The 23,564-nt window shown below is 46.6% G+C and overlaps 1 protein-coding gene across 3 annotated transcripts in view; it reads right to left on the bottom strand.

Annotated features, from left to right (window-relative positions):
• Positions 1-2,942: 2,942 nt before the first annotated feature.
• Positions 2,943-23,564, bottom strand: part of FGB (fibrinogen beta chain) — a 45,291-nt gene continuing 24,669 nt past the window's right edge. For 2 of the 3 annotated variants that reach the window (XM_076067453.1, XM_076067454.1), the window contains exons 2-10: positions 20,153-20,220; positions 11,993-12,037; positions 10,829-11,017; positions 8,816-8,999; positions 7,327-7,554; positions 6,324-6,437; positions 5,932-6,054; positions 5,155-5,440; positions 2,943-3,978 (exon numbers count right to left, since the gene is read on the bottom strand). In XM_076067453.1, coding sequence (XP_075923568.1) covers positions 3,753-3,978; positions 5,155-5,440; positions 5,932-6,054; positions 6,324-6,437; positions 7,327-7,554; positions 8,816-8,999; positions 10,829-11,017; positions 11,993-12,037; positions 20,153-20,220 — 1,463 coding nt within the window. In that variant the 3' untranslated portion in view covers positions 2,943-3,752. Of the gene's footprint in view, positions 3,979-5,154; positions 5,441-5,931; positions 6,055-6,323; positions 6,438-7,326; positions 7,555-8,815; positions 9,000-10,828; positions 11,018-11,992; positions 12,038-12,791; positions 12,967-20,152; positions 20,221-23,564 lie in introns of those variants that run through there. The other variant, XM_032955380.2, reaches the window with a different exon arrangement.

The raw sequence follows: 23,564 nt of genomic DNA, 5'->3' as shown, positions 1-23,564 counted from the left end.
AAGGAAACCGAGCTCGATCCCCGGCCACGGCAAACATCGCTGGCGAGTGATTCTGAACCCGGCCCCGTCCACCTTCCCTTCACCAGCCCGCACTGACCAGCGTGGTGAAGTATGGGGTGGTGGTGGTAGTGGAAACACCCACCGTGAGACCAACACAGAGCGCGGAGGCCGTCATCCATTCATGGACACCTTAAGTGGAATGAGAGTGGTTGGGGAATTACTCATTTGATTATTTGATTCGGAGGCACCGAATGAACGGTTGTGCACGTGCCGCTCTCATCGTCGCTCTCGGAATTCACTTTGAAACAAAAACAAAACAGCAGGCAGCCTCCCCCTCCCCCTACGGCCGCGCGTGCGTGCGTGCGCGTGCCGTTGTGGTGTGTGCAGAGGCGACGGCTGGAAGGCAGCTCTAGCGAATTGTCGTCTGATGTATGCGTTCGCGCGCGCACGCAGGAATGCAATGGGAGCCACACTGCTGTGAAGCTCGCGTGCTCATTCACAGGACCGCGTTTGTCTAACTTTTTGCCAAAAGGGAAATCGTCGAGCGAAATTGCTATCATCAATCGGGATATAAAGTTAACATTGAATAGAAAGAGGGTAAAAAATGCTAACTCATTCTGATTATGGAATCAGAATCTTTATTTATCGTGGAGGAATCCGATGAGCTGTGAAGCTCTTTTTCATATCGAGTTACAACAACAAGCGATGCACAAAACGCTGGTTTTGTAATGTGTAGAAAGGGTAACAAAATCACTAAAATAAATAAAAATAGATAAAGTATATAAAATAACAAGAAGCACAATAACGGTGGTTCACACCTACCTTGGACAGCCATGACCTATCCACTGCTGGATGAAGGCCAGCAATGGATAGGACATACATGTCTTGCAGTGTATGTATGTAGAACTTCTTTCGCACCACGCGTGGCCAACCGTACATACATAAAGAACAAGTGGGGAGTACGTCTTATCTTCTGGACGGTGTTTATGATTTTATTAACACCGGGAAATCACGTTTAGGGCGCGTTTTAATGTCTATTCTAATGTTTGTAGCGTCTTACGATCTGGAGAATACGGTTAAGAAGAAACATCCATAAACAGATGTTTCTACCCCTGTTGTACCAGCCTTAATAGTTGAGTGCTAAGTGGACTTTATCGACTATAAGTCTACGCTACGCACATTCTACAAAGCGATATTTCCAGATAATTGTTCTTACGTGCATATAGGCTTACAGATACGATAGTACATTTGGCAGTCGAGTGAAGTATTTCACATTAATTTTACGGGAAATATTGTATTGTCCGTAATCATTAGCTCGATCTGCAAAAACAGCAAAATGTTTTTATCAGCCAAGATAAACCAGGAATTTTGTTGTTACAAAACTCACGAACACATGCCCTACCATTGATAAGCTGCTAATCTGTCATCGCTGGGCAAATAAGCCAAGGTTGCGTCTAAAGGTCGCTACAAAGGCTTGCCACATATGAACTTAGCGGTCGGCTTGTGATCTCTTGGCATGCTGTGCAGACATAGCCATGCCGGAATCGAGCACATGATGCAGATTTTGTATGCCCCAGGTTTGGGATTACACTAAAACGCCTGGTACAATCGCCATATGCACCTTCAATTCTCTTCACCAGAATTTTTGTTGATATAGGCGATGAACGTTAATTAAAAGCAAAATTGAGATACGTGGTTAATGATCAATGCTATGTTCTATAATATGCAACGTTTTTGTACAATCGCCCGTCTTCAGAGCAGCTACTTAGAGAGGCCAGAGATTGAGTGGACATTAGTTTGAGACTTGCACTCAATCTCTGTGGCCTGTAAATCTCTCTGCCATGAAGAAGGCCCATTGCCCAAAATGTTGCCTGTTATATATTTTCATTGCAGTTTTATTGGCAAAATGTGATGAGGTTTTGTTATTTGCGCTTCTGCACCACTGCCAACATGGTGTCACGTGTGTGTTGTTGAATTCTTCGTTGGCAAAGGAGAGGATGTGAGTGACGGTGAAGTGGTATTGTCTTAGAACAGCGCTGATGAGCCTCTTTCTAATTTTGTTAAACACCTTTGGGTCCTAGTGTCTTCTAGTTGAGATGAAGACATTTCCATTCAGAACTGTCGCAGAAAGCAGGGCATCACACCGTGTCAGGGTATGCCCCCTGGAAGTGGATGTCACAGAGGTCCCTACAGTCGCCTATTATCTACACCTAAAAAATACCTTTTTTTTGTCATACGTTGCCAGTGGTGCATAAGCACAAAGAACAAATTCAACAAATGTGTCAATAACACTGCATTAAAAGTAATAAAAAAATATAATTGGTGATGTTTTGGTGGAAATCGTCTTCTCATGAACACTCGTGTGGTGAACATTCTCATATGCCCTCTTCTAGAGGTTTTTGGCCCATGGCAATTTATTTGAATATGTTCAATTCCACCGAGCTGGGATGAGAAAAATAAGTGAAAATCAAAATATTGTTTGATGTTTGTTGTTGTAATCTTTTGGTGACCTTGAGAAGCTGCTTTAATTGGGAGTTGTTGTGTGCAGAATTTCCAGACCGCGGGGGCATGAGCAGTCCTGGCTCAATGCTCTGATGTTGGTATTATCCTTCTGAGCCACCTCTGTTAAAACACATTTTTAAAATGTGGGTTTTCAGCGTAAGCTGCTGCAGTTTGTAAAAATATTGATATATATTTTTTTACATTCCATTTGGGAACGTTTCTCCACATGCTAGGATCAGTGTTAGTGTTTCTTATTATAGGTTTACGCACATTCCATGCGAAAATATTAAATGCAGGCCCTGTCATATTTTTGTCAGTTATTAGAGAGTGGCATGATTACCCCATGTTGTGCATGTAACATGTTGCCTTCTGAGTAAATATTTCATTATTTTACGTGTAAAACAAAAGCATACTTAATCCATAGATGGCACAAGACGGTGTAAGCTTATGGAGCATAAACAAGTGCTCATTTTTTTATTGGTGTTTGAAGTCACTCTCATTAATTTCAAACAGCCTCAGTCAATGTATACAGCCATGGAAGAAAATACCTTCAACTTTTTATTTTTTATTTTCATTGTTTTTTTTGATAAAGTTAAGACATTGTTCTGGGGGAGGGGGGGACCTCCCTTGGAAATAGGTCAAATAGAACAGAAATGCACTGGCTTTCTTTTAACACTTAATTTAAAATGCATTATTTTTCAAGGCGCTGACAGTACAACTCCAAACAAAGCCCTTTTGTATTGATTTATTTTAACTTTTGATGTAAGCGTTATTTTTAATAGGAATTCAAAATGCAACAGAGATGGCTCTGTGGGAAACAAGGCATGATTGTTAGTTTTACTCACTGCACTCTTTGTTTTAGCCTACATAATTGTGGACAGCTTCCTCACTTGTCACATCAAATTGACATACTCAGTATCTCATTGACGGCCACATTTTAACCATATCCCACAATATAATTCTATGCATTCAGTTTCTACAACTCCAAAACCCTGCAGCAAACCAGAACGGTCCTGTACCCTATCAAAGAACACAATAATTCTGATGGAAGTTCGAACTGATTTTTAAAAAAAGAATCCCATGCAAATTTCGTGGGGCCTTATGAAAGCATGCTTCTACGTAGGTTTTCAAGGTTGTGCTGTATGGTTCTCCGATGTTTTTTGGGGTCATGCCGACAAAGACGTGGAACAACCCGTCAACGCATCGAAAGGGCTCTTGAGAGTATTTTTTTTTAATTGACAGAAAAACGGCTAGGGCCACTTGGGTCGAAGCTTCATGGCCATTTGTCGCATAGAATACCAGGAGCCCTTCCAGTTCATCCACACGACGCCGTCGTCCGTGCCGTAGTCCGCCTGCTCCTTGGTGTAGATGCCGCCCCAGTAGTAGCGGCCGTTGGGATTGGCCGCATGGCAGCGATTGTACCACCAACCACCAGCGTCCTCGCGCGAGCAGTGCTTGGTTGGATCGCCGGGGTTCCTGGAGAAGTGAATGATGTTAGAGAACAGACAGTGACAAAATTACCCGGATCTAAAACTAAACCATAAAAACTATTTTTTTATTTTACCGGGTAAGGCCCACTGAGCTATACATCTCTTTTTCAGAAGCGACCTGCCCACAAATGACAGGTCAACAAATTGGCTTATCACGTGGAATTTTATAGCAGCCAAATACTCTGAACGCATGTTGTTGAGCCTAAATGTGGGGGGAAAAGCTGGAGGACATGGAGAAAAATCCATGCAGCCACGGGGAGAGCATGCAAACTCCAAATATACAGCAGCAGGCGTCAGGGTCGGGATCGAACCAATGACCTCCTGTATACCAGGCGAGGTAGTTAGCGTCTCACCACTGTGGAACGTCAAATCTCGGAAGTTAAACAGCATACACAATCAGCTTGTCCTCGGGCTGTGGGGTGACTTGGTGGGCAGCAGAGGGCAGTGTAGCAAAATCCTGCGAGGTACCTATCTTGTTGAATTGCAATCCTGCCCTTGTTTAATTTGTATAATTAATTCAGTGGGTTCTGAGCCGATTGAAACACGTTCGTTCATTCATTCATGCTGTGATAACCGCACCGGCGGAGTTTTTAAACCCTGCTCTTATAATACGCTCTGAAATTATTTCAAAAGTTTCCCTCAACTAATATTGACGGAACACAGAGTAGTCCTTTTTTGCACGTCGTTCTCTAAATGGGCTGCAATGGGAATTGTCAGCCGCTTCTGGTTGCTCACAAAGTGTAATCTCGGCAAACAAGGTGTTTTGCTTCCCGCAAAACAAGCACCGTGCGGGAAATAGGGGAGAAAACACACGGACACAAAGATCCCCCCGTATAAACCACACAGACTGTTGGGGGCAAGTGCTGTTAATAAGCTCATCTGGGAGGCTGGCGTGGCCCGTGAGAGGGCGGTTATGGCCAGCACCCGGGCCGGCCGCCTTTGTCTCCCCAGTGTCAGTGTCAATGTTTGGGTACTCGTTTTGAAGCGACGAGTCGACCTCGGGAAGAGCCCAGGAAAGGTTCGGATATTCACCACCGACGTTGTTCGCGAGAGGGTTATCGAACTCGGGTCGCCGGGTCCGTCGCGCGGCGCGCCTACCGACGGACTGCCGCACACGCGCAGCGCAAGGACGGGGCGGCGCTCGCGCACGTGCGACCGTTACCAGTTGTCATTGTCTCGGTCGAACGTGCTGAACTGCATGCCGTTGTGGATGGTCATGGTGCGGTTGTCGCCCATGAGCTGCGTGGCTCCTTCCAGCAGCGCGTTGCCCGCGTTCCCGCTGTAATCCTCCACCCAGAGGCGGTAGCCCTGCGCCTCGTTCTCCAGCCGGAAGCTGGCGTACTGAGCGTACACGCTGCTGCCCTCCCAGTCGCTCATGTCGAACAGCACCTGCTGCGTGTGCTGCTTAGTCAGCTGGTGAACGGTCTCCGTGCCCAGCCAGTACTCGCCTGCACTCGACCGGGGGATTGGGGGCGACGGGGAAATCGTCGGCGAATGTGCCGGACGTCCCTACGGGTAGCTGTACAGCGCGGGTCATGAGGTGGCTTGTTTCCGGGTTACTATGTGCATTGTTCATTTGATATGTTCTTGCATTCTCATCGTTTATGCTTGTACTTTTTTCGGGCATTTTTTTTAACTTGTACTGAGCGTTGATTTCAAATGCACTAACGTGCAGTGTGATGCCGTGTTGTTAATTTGCACGAAGGAGATTGAGCACTGCCAGATGGAGAGGCGAATCGTTACGAGAGTCATTGAACCAAGTCTCACGGAGTCTCAAGACTTTTTAACGAGAGCCTCAAAAAAATGACCACCAGGAAGAGCTCCGACCGATGATGGCTTGAGACCGTGCGTGACAAGTTAGGTTACCCCGTCGAGTCAGTAACACCACGGTCACGGAACCGAGTTCTAATCGGCGCAGATTGACGATTTTACCCGTTACCTGGAATGTTGCAGATGGACTTCCCGTTATCGAAGGCAATGTTTCCAAATCCAGCCTTGTACGTGTTCCAGTCTCTTGCGAAGTTGGAGCTGCCATCCACTCGGTTCTGGACGACCGTCCAGCCTAGAAGTGGAAATTATTAGCGTCAAAGTAAAACAGGGACTTCGTGTCTCGTGCTCGACAAAAAAACTCAACAACAATCAAAATAATTAAAAGCCGTTTTGTCAAAATCCATCGCAGGATGAAAAAAACCCCTCCTCGCCTGTATACTATGGATCTTTCAGGTGGCAAAAAAAAATGTATATTTTATTTTACATTGTTATTTGAACTTCAGAGCCATTCAGTAATTCAAACGGGCAGCAACCACCTCCGGATTGAGATCGAGATCTCACCTCCTCCGTGGCTCTCCATGTCGCAGAACACCTTGTAGGGCTTCGAGAAGAGGTCCGGCTGGATGTAGTACGCTTCGCTTGTGCGGCCACCGTTTCGATAGATGTCCTCACAGTCTGTAAACCACGGGACCACATGCGTCCCCATGAATGTTTACAATTTACCCCCAGCCTCCACCGCCAGCAGCTTGATGGGGAATGTCACAGTTTTGATTCGCTATTCAATTCGAGAATTGATTCTTGTTAAGATATTTTCCGTCTCGTTTGAACAGTTTTGCTCGCGCCATTCGCCGAATTACAATATCGGAATATGTTTAACATAGCTGGTAGATAATTGTCACACGCTTGAGTTTACACACGTACCCTGAGAGTTTAACTCTATTTGACGAAACCCTATTATCACATCCTACCCATCACTTTCTCCCAGTTGAAAAAAAATATCTGGGAAAAGGAAAAAAAATACAAATTAATTTGAGCTGCATGTCAGCTAATATGTTATTTTTTTTTTTTATCACAGTTGCTGAGCACAAGTGCAAAGACCCAGCAACAAAGAGCACTCCTGAAGTTGTAACGGGTAAGAGTTAATGTGTTTCTTGGATTGAGCAAGGTTAAAAGGACAAGGGAATCGTACAAAGGAAAGGCGTTCCAAAGTTGAGCAGTGCTAGGAAAGAGAAGTGTCTTGTAGGGTCTTGATATGCAACCGAATTTAGAAACGTAATAAATCCGAATTGTATCGTACAATGATTCGTTTTTGACATAGCGCCCGAGATGCCGGGTCGTCTCGGTAAACATTACATCTCATCACATCAACACATTTGAAAGGGCACGCCCTAGTGGCAGCCATCCCTTGCGGGCACAAGGTGAACTCAACACCTGGCCTGCAAACCGGATTTCAGTCTGCCAGGAGCAGGGCCAGAGGTGGGGGGGGAGGGGGGCGACGATTGCCACCTGCAATCGCGAGCGAGTGAGTTGCCGTGCAAACTCGGCGTGAGCCCCCCCTACGTACGCATTCCGGACACGACGGGCACGTGGCAGTTGACGGTGCAAGGCGCGCTGCACAGCTCCTTCTGCGTCTTGATGGCCTCCTCCATGCGCTGCATTTTGGCTCGCAGGTGCTCCAGCACGGACTTCATGGAGCGCAGCGAGCCGGCCACCGTTGACTCGATGCGGATCTTCACCTCCTTGTAGCGGTTCTCGATCTCCTTCTGCGCGTCCACGTGGGTGCTGCTTCGAGCTGTTCCGTCACACAGCGGGCCCGCACATCTCGGCGTCAGCTACGCGAAGGTGAGGCTTCTGTTTATTGCTTGAGAGAGTGCCAGGGGCGTAGCTATTCGGCTTGCGTACGGCACAACTGCACCGGGGCACTACGAGCCAGAAGGCTGAGGCTCAGCCAGCTCAATTATATTAAATTGGACAGGGGCCCAACTTAATTTGGTAGATTGAGTCGCAGTGGCGTCGCTGTCGAGTGTACAGGCGGTGTGACTGCACCAGGGCTCACGAGTGAGAGTGCAGGGGCCCAGGTTCCTCCAGATCATTAATATGAAATTGGAAAATGGGGCCGCTATTTCATTTCTTGTACAATGAGCCATTCCCACCAAGCGACACCAATGGATTGTGCCCCTTTATTTAAAAATTAAAAAACGTTTGGTAAAAATATAAAACTGTGTTTTAGCCTTAGCACAGTGGAAACCGTCGAATCAAAAGTGAGACCCATGGCTGGGCTTAATTTCAGCCAGGTTTTTCCGGGTCAATGACATGCAAAACAATTAACATCAAGTATTCCTCTTGCTATGGGTGTGATGTAGTGGTTGGAGCCATTCGCGCACTGCGCTATGAACCTGGTTACCTGAGTGATAATCCCAGCCAGGACTGACATCAGTGGCGAGTGATATTGTAACTGGTCCTACCACCCACCCCTCGCTGCACCAGCGTGGTCAATTATGGTCAAACAACTACCCGTGGCTGAAATTGTATAGGGAGAGATTCATCAACCGTTGACAAAGGCTGCAAATTATTTATAAACTAGCAACCCCAAAAGTACTCTATGAGATCTTAAGCCCTCGAATCCGGCGACCCAAGTTCGATTTCCACTCACGAACAACATCGATAACGAACATCTGTTATTATTATTATTATTATTGTTTTATCTCCATTCTACGTGACTTTACCGAAAGAACCCAGAAGATGAATCCCTGCAGTCACGAAAGCTCTAAATGGAAATAGAAATCTGAACTTGTATTTGGCCCTCCCCTAGGTCGACTCAGCTGTAACATGAGTACCTGGTATGGTGTGTAAACGTCAGCACTGGGGAGACAAGAGGATGGTCGACAAAGGACACGTGCCGTGTCGGGCCTTAACAGGTGCTCGCTGAGAGCACTCGCCCCAAAGGTCTTTAGTAAAAGGCTAGACGGGTGGCGGGGTCCTTGGCCTTTGCGTGTACGCGTGTGTACGCGTGTGCGTGCGTGTGCGTCGGCGCACGAGCGAGTGCTGCTCACAGTTGAGGCGTCTGCGCAACGTCTGCACGTTCTGCTTGAGCGTGTTGGAGTCGGAGGCCATGCGGTCGAAGCTATTGATGAAGTAGGTGAGGTTCTGCTTGAGCATGGAGATCTTGTAGCGCACCGGGTCGCGCTGCTTGAGGAGCTCCTCGCGCAGCTCGCAGCCCGTTGGGCAGAGCACACCCTGACCCCCCCCCCCACGCGCGGGAGACACAACACAGGACACCCATCAAGCCCTGTACGTTCGTTCATTCGCTAAAAAGTCGTTCGGTCATTCGGTTATTTATTTATTCCATCGGATCGATCGTTAATTCGCTCGATCAATCACTTGCTCGGTAATGTATTCAACTCGTTCATTAATTTATCAATGAGCTCGTTAATTAATTAACTTGTTCGTAAAACAAAAAAAAGACGCTCTGTGGGTGAGGTGGTCACGTAGCTCAGGGTAAGATCGCTGATCCGGCACCGCTGAGGGCCTGGGCTCAGAATGTGAGTTTCACACACCCTCGGTTACATTCGATTTTCAAGTGCAGCTCGTTGAAGGGCACAGCATCGTCACCAATTACTGCTGCATTAAAAAAAATCACAATGGCTTATTTATTCTCTGAAACGTAAAATATTTGGTTTTATTGCCAAGCAATTAAGACATTTTTTTTTTACAAATTTTAAAAATTTCTCTTCTGTTCCTTACTTACATTAACTCATATTTAAACCAATTTCAGGAGATACCGGTGCATTATTTACAGCGATGCTATATTTTCCTCATGCGATCCTTCGTTTGCAGTGGTGCACAAACAACAAAAACCGTACACATTTGTCAATAACGCTGCCCCAAAGAGGAAGAGCCATAATAGAGCCGGTGACGTTTCAGGCAATGGCCCTATAGTAGGTAGATTCAAACAAAACAACGAATTCTTATAACTTTTGGTGATCCCCTAAGTCACTGCCACCAGTACCATTGTACACAACTTCTCTTCCCCTCTCGTCATGTCTTGATGTGGTTGTCTGACCATTTGCGTGGGGGTGCGGGGCGGTGGGGGCTCGGGGGGGGGGTGGGGGGTACGGTCACGGAAAGATCCGACCACGTCCGTCCACGTCCGTCCAATGCTCGCTGAGTTGCATTGGCTTCTGGTTGCCGAACCAACGGTCACGTACAAAGTGCTTGCCTCAAATGAACTGCAGTGCCTCGGTGATTTCGTCAAAGGGCATAAACCGGTCATCCTCGCAGCGGCTTTTGGCTGGCCATCAAACACAGACGGTCACGGCATCGCGTGCTTTCAAACGCCCTTCTGCGGCCGTCTGGAACGCTCTTCCTTCCGATATTGGGAAATCACTGGAGCTATGCACTTTCAAATCTAGATTGAATACACATTTCTTGAGAACTGCTTTTTGTGTTTAGTTTGTCGTCCTTCTCCCCGCAACTACGATTAGCACGGTTGGCTACGTGCGGTGCGAGAGAGGTTCAACATACCAATACCCCGTCATTCGCCACGAAGTGACGGTGACGTCACCACGGCGCCTGTGCCAGGCCAGGTGCACTTTGAGGCCATGTGAAGTGTCGAAGGCCCGCTGACAAGTCTCGGGACAGACCCAGGGTGCTATGGGTTGGCTGACTGAGATGACTGCTAGATGCACCAGCTGTACCCCCTAATGTGCCAACTTGCTGCATATACAAAGACAAAAGATACCCGGTATAGCCTTAACAGACCGTAGGGGCAAGTGCTGTTAGCGAGCACCTATGAAGGCCGGCACGGCACACGAGAGGCTGGGTGGCCAGCACCGCGCCCGGCCGCCTTTGCCTCCCCAGTGGCGATGTTTACACATATCGCACCAGGTGCTCATTTGAGGCTGAGTCGATCTAGGTGAGGCCCAGGAACGGTTCAGATAATCGTCACCGGTGTTGACAGCGGGAATCGAACCCCGGCTCGCCAGGGTCTGTAACGCAGCGCGCTAACCACTACACCACCGCTCCCCACCACCGCTGCCCGTACACACGCACACACGTGTACGTACCAGGTCGCTCTCGGGCAGCATGCAGCCCCCCTCGTCGCGGATCGCCTTCTGGGCCTCCTGGCCGGCCTTGGGGACGCTGGTGGGTCGCGGCTCATAACGGCGCCCGGAGCCAGACGCCGGTGGCGGCAGCGGTGGCCTCCTCACCCTGGTGCCACTCGGCAGGGGCCTCACTCCCCTCACGTCCAACGCCTGCAATGGGAACACGAAGCGGTGGTGCCGGCAGCGGCGCGGTTCAACACCACATGCTGGGGGAAGTCATCGCCGTCGGCGACACGGTTGAGGTGCAGCCCCGCGTTTGCTTGTTCACGCCACTGCCGGAGGATGGGCATCCACTGCAGGCAGGGCCGGATTAAGATTGTGTAGGCCCCGGGGATATCAGTGCTGTGAGCCCCCCCCCCCCCCAGTAATATTTTCAAAAGGAAAACAAATATTCTGTGATTCTTTCGGTAAAGTCACGTAGATTGAAAACAAATTATAATAAAGTTTTATTTATTTATCAAGTTTACTTTTATTCGAATTTTTTTTTTTATCTATCTACGTGACTTTACCGAAATAACCATAGAATATGAATTCCTGCAGTCACGAAAGTTTTAAGTCAAAGTTTAAGGAAACCAAAGTTAAAGAAAAATATATTTTTTTTACAAGGCTAACAACAAATGAAATTCAGCATTCACAAATGAAACAACTTTTCACTTAACCTCTGGAGCCCCCCCCCCCCCCCCCCCAGTTGGCGGTGGCCCCTGGGCTGCAGGCCCTAAAGCCCCCATGCCTGAATCCGGCCCTGCCAGCAGGTAGCTCCAGCGGACGCAGCCTGCCAATCCGGCTACCTTTGCAAGGGTCTCCCCTCGCAGGTCTCTCCTCAGCGTGCGGTCCGAGTACTTACTCACATTGGTTCACTTGCTCGCACGCGATGGATGGAGCGGTCGAGCAGGGGTTAGTGAATTGCACCGTGAACGTGAAAGCGTCATCTGTGTTTGATTCCTAGTCATCATCTGACCTCGGTGGTGAGTGAAATCTGAATCCTGCTGCAACCCCCCCCCCTCCCGCTCCAGATTTTGAATGATTATTGTTGTATTACTAAATGCGTGTATGTTGAACTTCTTTTGCACCGTGCATAGCCAACCGCCAGTGCTAATCGGCGGTGGGTTTGGGAGCGTTACTCACGGCGGCGGTGTTATTGCTGTCGGGGTCGGCGGCCGTATCGTCATCCTAGAAAGAGAAACGCTCGTCAGGGTAAAATGGTCCGCGCATCGTCGAGAGTAACAGCAGGCGCCGGCCGTGCTGCTCATCGTGACGAGCAAATTGACGGAGGAGTCAACATTTCACCGTAAGCTGTTGCTGCTGGGCAAAGCGAATGCTCACATTATATGGTGTTTTGTGATGATAATTACAAAACAGGCTTTCAGATTGAGAGCCATTGGAACTTAATATTGCTCGTCACACAAGTAACAAGAACACATCTGTAGGAGGTTAACTTTGTATTTTTTTTAGGCATCACCCATCAAAATGATGTAAAATCTGTAATTTTAAAATGTCAAGCTGTATGTGAAATAAACGCAAATCCACCAAGAGGTTTCATTGATCAGGAACATAAAAACAACGCCAATATATTTTCTAAGCTCTCCGTCGTATTTCTGGTCTGTACCCGTGATGTTAGATATGAGGTTCGACCCTTCGCTCGAAATGTTGGGGAGCTTTCTCAGAAACTGAGCTAAGTCAGTTTCCACAGGAACTCAGCGATAGCCTTCAATTCCCGAAGCTCCCACCAAGTGGAGCGAAACATCGGACGCCACGCCGAACAGAATAATATTTACATTGGACGAATCCGATGAGCCATGAAGCTCTTTATCACGCGGTACGACCCGAAAACACATCCGAGAGCGACACTTAGCAGCAAAACGGCGAACACACAACGCCGTGATATTGCTGTGGCACGACATCGCTGACGGGATGGGACATTTACCCCGGTATCGTAGTCATTTTCTGGTTGACCGACGAGAGAAAGGTCTTCTGCCGCTGTGAGCGGCAGCACGAGACACAAGATCCAAAACCACTTCATTTCTCTCGTGGTGGCGACCGCAATGTCTACACGCACACGTCTGCAGCGCTCGTCCTGACAGGCCCTGCAGCTAGGGCTCACTTCTTGCTCTGCTGGGAGATCTGTTGTCTCCTTTATACAGGAGCCATTGTTTGCCCAATGATTGATAAGTAACAGAAAGGGCACACGGTGACTCCGATCACCATGCCTGCTTGTGTGCAAACTTTTTGTTTGTATGCTCCGTCGATAATTATTAATCTTTATCATCTTTGTTTATTGATTCAAGCATCACAGAACGTGCCTGTTTGATTATTTTAAAAATATATGTTTGTGGCAAAAAAAAACCACGTTAAAATCCCTGTAGTGGAGGCCCTTTTGTTAGCAGCAGCAGCAGCGTGAGGAATTGCAGGGCTCCTACCTTACACACCACGTAAAAGGATAAGGGACAACCGATTTGCTTATTCGTTCACCTTGCCACAAATGAACCGCAATACCTCGCTGATCTCGTCAAGGAGTAGAAGCCACCGTCACGCTAACGCCGGTCATCCTCGCAGCAGCAGCAGCAGCAGCGGCTTCTGGCTGCTCGCCATCGAACAACAGCGGCGGTCACCGCATCGCGCGCTTTCAGACGCGCTTCTGCGGCCTTCTGGAACGCTCTTCCTTCCGATATTGGGAAGCCTCTGGAAGCTATGCACTTTATGTTGAAAACGCGTTTCTGTAGAACTGATTTTTGTGTTTAGTTTGCTGTACTTTCCCCCGCACCTCTGATTAGCACGGTTGGCTACGTGCTGGTGCGAAAGAAGTTCAACATACATGCATACATATTTTTTAGTTGTCGTATTACACAATTAGCCCGACTCATTTTCACTTGCAATTTTGTTAGATTTCTATTCTTTGTAATCGCCTGCCCACGCTGACAAGCCATTTAAGAACAGGTGGCAACACGCACACTTTACCCCACCACACGTGACTTGCCGAATGACGTAACTGTGATCTACCCGTCCGTTCTGCTGCGTGGTCAGATGCGGGTCCAGTTCGAGACACTTTTCCCAATGGTTCCACCTGCAGCCGCTCTGGGAGATTAAAACAACGCGACTTCTGGGTTGCAAACCCAGCGTGCGAAGCATTGCACCACGGCAGTCATCTTAAGAAGATAAAACACGACTCATTTATTTACTCACGCAACAAGCTGTTTTCTTATTTAATCGTGTAAACTTTTTTTTCCTCTCTGCAATTTGTTGTTTTGCGAGTGTCCTGTATTGTTTTTTTTTGCGGGGGGAGGGGATGTTCGCTTCATATAATTTTTAAAAAGATTATTGAACATTGAAAGCACTCTGTCATGGCAGGAGTCTTATGATGGTACAATAGGAGGATGTTGCCACGCTCTCTGGGGCATAATCTCCCGGCAAACACACAACGACAAAGATCCCCCGTATAGCCTTAACAAACTGTTGGGGCAAGTGCTGTTAGCGAGCACCCTATGAAGGCCGGCACGGCACACGAGGGGGTGGGTGGCCAACACCACGCCCGGCCGCCTTTGTCTCCCCAGTGACGATGTTCACGCACCGCACCAGCTACTCATTTGAGGCTGAGTCGACCTAGGGGAAACCCAGGACCGGATAATCGTCACCGGTGTTGGCCGTGAGCGAGAATCGAACCCGGATGATCCAGGTTCGTAACGCAGCGCAGCGCTAACCGCTGCACCACCGCTCCCCACACCACACACCACGCACTCTTTGCCGGATGAAAGCGCCGCGCTCTGCCAACGCTGAAGCGTTGCGAAACTTATCCTGCAAACTGTGCGCACGCACGGATCAAGATGTATAAATATTTAACTCGATTCCAGAGCACTGATAAGCCTGGCTGCTGTGCGTCGGCGATGTTGGAAGTCGGCGCAAACACAACAAAGGTTTAATCTCGGAAATGGGGGTTTGGCTGCTGCTTGCGCGGCTTATTTGTTCCGTCTCCCTTTTTTTGTTGCACCATTTTATGGGAATGCTCAGCTGGGTTGGCCGCTAATGATTGTGACCACCTGCGCACACCCGCCATCCAGTGGCCATGGACCCTTTCGGAAGAACAAACAGAAATCGACTGAACAGCAATGAATATTAACAAAATGCACCGCAACTCATTTCCGGCTGATTTTAGTCACGGGGATTGGTCATTGGTCTCGTCGTGTTTCGAACGCTAAGCAGAGTCTCAGGCTGTATGGAAAATGATTGGATGGGTGACCGCCACGTAGAAAATAGGTTGCTACAGGTTGCTTTCGGGGCCATACTGTGGGCTGGCCAAGGGAAGTGCAGGAAAACTCATGCAGCAGTCGACAAAACGGCTGGACATGGACAGTTAGCATCGGTGGTGAGATGTCACGTCAGTCGTCTAGTATGTAGGAGGTCGTGCGTGCGATCCTGACGCCTGTACATTTGGAATTTGGATGGTATCCCCGTGGCCGTGTGCATTTTACTCTGGGTCCTCCGGTTTCACTCTCAAGATTTAGAAATATTTTGACTTAAAACTTTCGCGACTGCAGGAATTCATATGATTTGGTTGTTTCGGTAAAGTCACGTAGATAGAATAATAATAATAAATAAAGTGAATAAAATAACTGCCAGTGCGCTCACTCAGGTTAAAAACCAGGCTACAGTCTACATTATAGACTGCCAGTACACTGACCAAGGTTCAGAACCAGGCTACAGTCTACATTATAGACTGTCAGTATACTCACCGAGGTTAAGAACCAGGCTAAAGTCTACATTACAGACTGCCAGTACACTCACCCAGCTTAATAACCAGGCTACAGTCTACATTATAGACTGCCAGTACACTGACCAAGGTTCAGAACCAGGCTACAGTCTACATTATAGACTGTCAGTATACTCACCGGGGTTAAGAACCAGGCTAAAGTCTACATTACAGACTGCCAGTACACTCACCCAGCTTAATAACCAGGCTACAGTCTACATTAGTGTTTTTTTCTTATTTTTATTAACTTAATTGTATTATTATTGTTTTTCTATCTACGTGACTTTAGCGAAAGAACCAAATAATATTTAGAAATATGCATTTAGAGAATTTGGCTGCTATAATTATCCACACGATAAGCCACTTCGTTGAGCTATCATTTGTAAAATAAAAATAGTTTAATCGTTTTCATAGGTGCAATTATTCGTATTGCTTGCAGATACATCAGGTGCCCAAGTGACCGGGTATTCTTCGGCGGGCTGTAACGATGACTATCAAATATTAATCTAACAACACATTAATCGAAACGTGTGCAAGACTGGGTATTTTTTCTCTATCGTATTTCTGTAATGGGTTAAAAGTGAAGCCTGCAGCCACTTGTGCCCGCTACAAACCCGAGCTCAAACATTCACCAAAACGTGAACGAATACATCGATACGATTGTATCGAGGCCTTGAATTGTGACAGTTCTTACAATCACCGGGGTGGGAATCTCAATACCCGTAGGGTTCAAACTGCACGTGGGACACTCGGTTAAGTGCCACTGAATTGAATGGAATTAAATGGGAATTAATTGAACGTAATATTCCGCATGGTGTTCCTAGTGCAGCATTCAAGGCAAACCAGTGGGTGGCATCAGTCACTAATGAAATTAAATTATCCGAGCATCCTGCGTTGCTCCCTTATTATAATTTGCTTGTGCGGCAGACCGCCGCCAAAACTGAAATATAAACAGGCCTTTAATATTTAATACTGGCCGCCCAAAGTGTTTAAATTGGACGAAAAATAAATATTCAGGAGGAAATCACAGTTTGAGGTTAAACATTGTCGCAATTACAAACCAATTACTGCAACTTATGCGGACTGATTGCATTTAGATTGGTGCATTTTCTCCCCCGAATTCCCCACGTCCCTTGACGTTGTGCGGTCTTTGGCCAACTTTCGTTCCCTCAGGTGGCATCACTTGACGGAGATTTCCGCTGTCTCCCGTGGCGCTCGTTCCCCTAAACAAGGGGATGAACTTCGGCGAGGGAAAAGTAGTTACCTTGCAGTCTTTGAGTGATCCGCAGCTATGTAACGGTAGGGTGACACACAAGTACATTAGGGGTAAGGAAACGGGTAAGGAAACTGACTTAAATAAACATTGTTTTCTGGCCACGCATTAATACACACGCATTAATAGGGTTTTCTAATAATGCGAAAAAAATATATCGGCTCGCCTTCCCAGCACAAATCCGATGTTTGCACCTCCTTTCCTCTAACTCACAAGGTGATGCCGGGCAACAGTTCAGAAGTAGACATACATCAAATAAGCTTGCAGTGACAAATAGCTATCGTTATTTGGAAGCCTTTCTAAGTGGTAGGCCTCATTTGGCCACGGGCCGTATGCAATGAAGTCGTGGGCCAGACACGACCGACGGGTGTTAAGTTTTCCACCTCTGCCCCAAGGACCCTGATGATCATTTGCCACGGTGGCAAGATATTAACTATCTCGCCTGGAATGCAGGAGGCCGTGGGTTCGATCCCGATCTTGATGCCTTTATATTTAGAGTGCGCATCTCTCTCTCCCCGTGGCTGCATTGATTTTTCTCCGGTTCCTCTGACTTTTCTCTCCATGTTTAGAAACATGCATTTAGAGTATTTGTCTGCTATAAATGTCCACATTATATGCCGCTTCGTGGAGCTATCATTTGTGTTTTTAGTATAATAGTTGCATTATGATTGTACGTAAGTTTACTTATGACTCTTTTTTTCAAGAGGGTCCTGCCACTGCATTGGGTTTGGATTTGAAGCTATTTTCAGCCAAGTAATGACCCGTGGTGGGAGGAAATTGGAGAGCACCTGGAAAAAAAACCCCACGCGGATGAGGGGGCAACACTAATCCCCCGTACAGATGTAAACAGATGGCGGTTAGTCCACGTGCTGTACCGCCATCTCTTGGCGAGCCAGGGTATGGCACCTCCTCGGCGCATCATGGAAAGGGAGTTTCACAACATTTGTCCGATCCACCAACACTTCGCTGCCTCCACGGCGCTGGATTGCAATGCGTGCGCCACAACGCCCGGCGAGGACATTATTTAGTTTTAGTCTCCGAAGAGATTTTATCTGAGAATGCTGTTGGGAAAATCAACCGCATTGCCTCGGGCAAAAAAGGGGTTAATTTCGTCAAGAAACAGCGGGACAGAAGAAGGAAATCGGCAGGAATAATTTCCAAAGCATTGTGGTGTTTTTTTCAGACAGAGCATTGGTTAATTATTAATTTCATATTCACAAAGTAGAAATGATCGTAAACATTTACTTAAAAACCTTTGAAATGCGCTGCTCAAAGACCTTCGCACTCATGTTTCATCATGTTGGTCGATGCGGGTTTGTGGAACGTGGGGAGCATAGAAGTACTGTAGAACACAAGGATAATTTCCTGGTTTTTCTGCCCTCTGTTGAAAAAACACGTAGCACGGCCCTACAGCCACCTGTGACAACCTGTCCGTGCATGGTGGTCACCCATCCAAGCGCTATCCAGGCTCGCACCCGCTTGGCTTCCGAGATCCGACGAGGTCAGTCGTGTTTCCTCGTAATTTGATCATAGATTTGAGTCAAATATTACTCCGTTCAGAAAGCGCGATTGCGTTTTTATTACAAGGTGGATAATAAGGTGAGCAAAGAAACAAAAACACCTCTGAATTCATTGAAATATGTACATTTAATTTCATTATTGTTTGTTGTAATTTTCTCGTAGAACTTTGGATGAAATTCTCTGTAGTTTCTGCCAAAGGCTGTCAAGTGCAAAAGCCAACGGTGTGAACATCTGAGCCTCGGCTTCAGCGCTGGGCTGCATTAGATCATTAATGTTGCAGGCGCTGGCTCTCCGGGCGTGTACTCTGTAAAAGTCTGGGTGTGCACGCAAAATTAAGTGCGGTGACAAGGCAACGCTCGCTCGCAAACACGGTTAATGGGGCTGGTGCTCTTGATCAACCACATCTCAAAGCAAAGCGTATCGCGGATGTCTCCTGTCCCCTTCGTCGACTTGAGTCGCCGCCAACGCCTGGCTAAGTGTTCATCCACGAGAAGTGTCGGGAGAGGTAATTATGACCTCCACCGTCCAGTCATGGGAGGTGACATAGTTAGTTAATCCTCTTCATCCCCCACGCGGACATGAGGCTGCAGTGAGTTCCCTCCACTTCTCCCTGTCCTTGGCAATATGTTGAGCCTCGCGCCCAAGGTAGGTTGATCGCTGCTGCAGGTGACATTACGGGCGCGAGAACCACCCGGTGATCAGTGCAGCGGTGTCCCTTGTTGGACCGCGCTTTTTTTACGTGCCCACTTCTGTGCCGCACGCAATCACAAAACCACACAAATCATTTGGCGTCGCCACGAGTGCATCGAAAGTGCTGTACGGTCAAATAACCCCCCCCTACGGCCGGCAATTATTTTTCCCTCGTATTTCCTACTCGCTGGGGTCAGGTCGCATTGTCAGTTTCCTCCATTGCTTCCTCTTTCTTTAATTCCCCTCTCCTAGCCCTTGTTCTCACTCTCAGTTACTGAGATTCTTCAAGTCCTCCCTGACAACACTTTAGTAACCTTTACTGTTTTCAGCCTTTTCTCAATCCACTGCTGGATGAAGGCTTCCCCATTCCGTCTTGGTCATCGGAGTTATTTGCCCATACAGAATAACCGTTGGCCAGTGTGGATTTCTGAAGGGCGGCCAAGGACCGGTTTAAGTATCCATCGCCGCTGATGTCAGTCGTGGCTGGGAATCGAACTCAGGTCGCAGTGTTCATAATTTGTAAAACTTGTTGCAGAAGTCAATAGTCGTTAGCCAATGGATATGGAGAGACTTGTCCCCCCACCATAGTAATGTGGAATTTGCACAATTGGCTCAAGGCTGTATATGAGAGATGAGCAGAGTCTCAATACCCAGTTGAGCAGGAAATAACTTTGCCCATTTTGAATATACAGGAGAAAAGCACCCTCCAGTTTTACAGTAATTAATTAGCATCAAAGTGCTAAATGGGTGCATATTCCTGGTGCACAAAATTCAGTCCTGTAGTAATTAAATAACCACAGCCCTCTGCAGATTCTGAATGAACCAACAAGTGGATGAATTAAGAAAGAAATTACCGAATTAATAAATAAGCAAATAGTGTGTGTATATTTTTAAGCGGGTGCTTGTTTTAGGCCTAATTGCAGACACACAACTTAAATGTTAATGAGTTAGTATTACACTGTTTAATTAGGTTCCTTGCAAGCGAGGCTAATTACACAAGGTTAACTAACGCGCCACTAATTTCCACTTGTCCGGTGTTGAAAACAATGCAATGGATTACCTCCAGGCAAGTTATCTCCCCGCTTGTGTCATCTTTTCGATTGTGAGGTCCGTCCATCCACATGCCATCTAAAGCAGGAGGGATACAACAAAACACCACGAAGAGTAAGCTATGAGATGGGCTCTGTGAGGATATACAGATGTGTTAGTCCGGACAAACTGTATACTCGTGTAGTGCTGTCCAATGGAAAAAAACGGTAAGGGGCCGTCCATAAATGACGTCACGCGATTTTGGACGATTTTTGACCCCCCCCCTTTGTCACACGGCGTCACAAAAAGTCAGACTCCTCCTCAAATATGACGTCACAAAGGTCTGCCCCCCCCCCCCCAAAAATAAAATATTCTTCAAATCGCTTTAAACTATTGTCATTGTAGTGCGTATTTAATGTGGCGCTGCACTCTGATGTTGTAGGAGAAAACATGTATTAAAAAAAGTATATTTAATTAAGTAGAACGTGTTGTCTATATTTATTCAAAGTTGCGCATATTGATGTGACGTCACATTTCTCAAATCCCCCCCCCCCCGTCACACATCGTCACAAATGTCTGACCCCCCCTCCCCTAGGTGCGTGACGTCATTTATGGACGGCCCCTAACGTCAAAATGGTAACATCATGGGAAATATTCCTTGTTTTGAGATTAGCCATGTTTTGATTTCACCTCTCCCCAGCAAATTCGATGAACGCGGTGTGAATGTTCGATCATTTTCCTTCTCATTTTTTTCCCTCCCCCCATCGCGTTTGAGAAGCTTTGATCCATTATCCTAAACGTGACAAGTGGGTATCATTTTAACACGTTGTGATCAAAGATTTTTATTTGCCTGATTCGATGCAAGTCTTGCGAGTGTAGGAATATATTTTAAACAATGAATTGCTGTATCGTCACGTGCCTATTACAAACCCTCTACAGCCTCCATGAGAGACGTAACTTAAATCGCTATTTGCATCCACTGATGGATGGAGGCCCCTCCATATTGTATCAGTCATGCGGGTTGTTTGACCACACTTTACCACACTGGTCAGTACGACTTCGCCGGATGACACTCATTACGAGTGTCAGCTGCAGCCGGGAACTAAACTCAGGTCGTCAGGTTCATAGCACCACTGAATTAAGCCACTGTACCACAGCCGCACCCGTAGCCCTTTCGCTATACAACATTAGCTATTCATAATACTCACACCCAACGAGATGCTCCTGAATACAAATAAAAGTTGCATTGAAATGGAGTAATCATAAGGTGGCCTGGAGGCTCAGTGCATCAGTGGCCATGTCAGAGGGTTTGAGCCAGTTCCGCTGAAAACTTGGGCTCAAGTTGAGACTTGACAAAAACACATCGTGATATTTTGATTTGAAGCTTTCGTGACTGCAGGGATTCATATTCTTGGTTCTTTCGGTAAAGTCACGTAGAAGGGAAACAATAAAATAATAAAAATCTAAAACAATAAAATTTGTGAGAATTTCATTGTTTTATAAAATATAAAAAATAACATTTGTGAGAATTTTATTGTTGTATATTTTTATTATTTTATTATTTCCATTCTATACGTGCCTTTACCGAAAGACCCAAGAATATATATGTCGTGATATGTTTCTTTAATACAAATAACATTAGAGATCAAATTCAGGTTGGTTGGTTTTCAGAGCGTAGCATTGCAAACCACTGCTCAACCACCGTTGTTTTAGAGAAAATTCGCCTTTGAACTGGCGCCCCAAGAAGTCACGGGGTATTATTGGCCGAAGCACTGGAGATGCCCCTGAAGGGAAGTCCATAAATGACGTCACGCGAGTTTGTACGATTTTTGACCCCCCCCCCCCTCCTCGTCACACGGCGTCATTAAAAGTCAGACCCCCCCCCTCAAATATGACGTCACAAAGCTCTGCCCCTCCCCCCCCCCCCAAAATCATATTTCCATTTTGAAAATAAAACATGCTTCAAATCGCTTTAAACTATTGTCATCGTAGTGCGTATTTAATGTGGCGCTGCACTCTGATGTTGTAGGAGCGTTGTTATAACAATTATATATTTCTTGAAAGTTGTGCATTTTGATGTGACGTCACATTTCTCAAACCCCCCCCCCTCGTCACAAACGTCTGACCCCCCCCCAGGTGCGTGACGTCATTTATGCACGGCCCCTAAACAGAAAGGGGGCCTTGATTTAACCGACACCGACATTGTATCTCTATGTCCTGTCGCCGACGTTACATTTTTCATCTTTTCCGAATAAAGGTACATTGGCCCTTCAGCCTGACGGTTAAATTTCAGCGTTAAGTGTAAGGCATTAGCGTACATACGCCACACATGCAGAATCCTTAAAAATCGACAAATTCAGATTATTTATTTAAGGGATGGAGCTGTAATGGCTTCATGTATTATTTCTGTAGCAAAAGGGGGGTTGCTATACAAAGGGGACTTTGGGAGCCATTGTGGGGGGGCCATATTTCGAAGGACCGTTACTCTAACGAGATTGCTATTTTAATTTAAATTTATATCAACATTACGCGCATGTGTGTTATAAATATTATACTCGTACATACGCGCATACTTATGCGTGGAAATGTACGTACATATAATTAAATGTACGACTGTATTATGTACATTTCGAAGAAGAAAAAAACCAGTTCAAATGTGCAGTACTATGTAAAAGACAATGCATATATTATCAGTGTTTTTTGTTTGCATTCTGACCAAAGGCATTGTGGTTAATGCAGACATGATTCCTTGTAAAATGTTTCTGTTTGGAGTTTTAACATCTTTAACACCTGTTTTGTTGCCAGAAAAAAGGGGAAAACCTCTTCTCAGACTTATAGGCTGTGGAGAAGAGTGCCGATGTAAGCGAGCACCTATTAAGGCCGCTACAACATGGGACGATGGCCAGACTGGTGGGCGCGATGGGTTAGCACACTTGCGCAGTTAACCCATCGTCTTTGCGTTTGATTTACGGCCACGGCTAACATCAGTGGTGGGTGACATCTGAACCCGGAATTTACATCATCTTCTTCTTCACCAACACGCAACGACCAGAGTGATGAAGTATGTTCACACAACCCCCATGACTGACGTGGCATGTGGAATCTTTCGTTATGTACGCATGGCTGCCTATGTGTCCCTTGTGTTTACATTGACCCGTGGCACCAGGCACTTACTTTAGGCCGAGCTGACCTAGGGGAAGGCCAGGGACAGGTTCATATAGCAATTGCCACGTGATGTGCAATGGCCGGCAATTGAACCAGTCCAGTCGGATAAAATAGAAATGCAATAACCACTGTTTCAAAATGCTGGTGTGTGAATATTTGCACCCTGTACTGCGGGTATATAATTATTATTATAATAACGATTACAGTAATAATTTACAGCCTATTGTTAATCAATTGCTGGATGAAAACTAAACTAAACTTAAAACGAACCTTTGTAT

Source organism: Petromyzon marinus, chromosome 16 (genome assembly GCF_048934315.1).
Source record: "Petromyzon marinus isolate PM22_M1 ecotype Great Lakes invasive population chromosome 16, UKy_Petmar_22M1.pri1.0, whole genome shotgun sequence".
Lineage (NCBI taxonomy): Eukaryota > Metazoa > Chordata > Hyperoartia > Petromyzontiformes > Petromyzontidae > Petromyzon > Petromyzon marinus.
The sequence above is the reverse complement of the archived record's forward strand: the minus strand, read 5'-3'. Positions and strand labels throughout refer to the sequence as shown.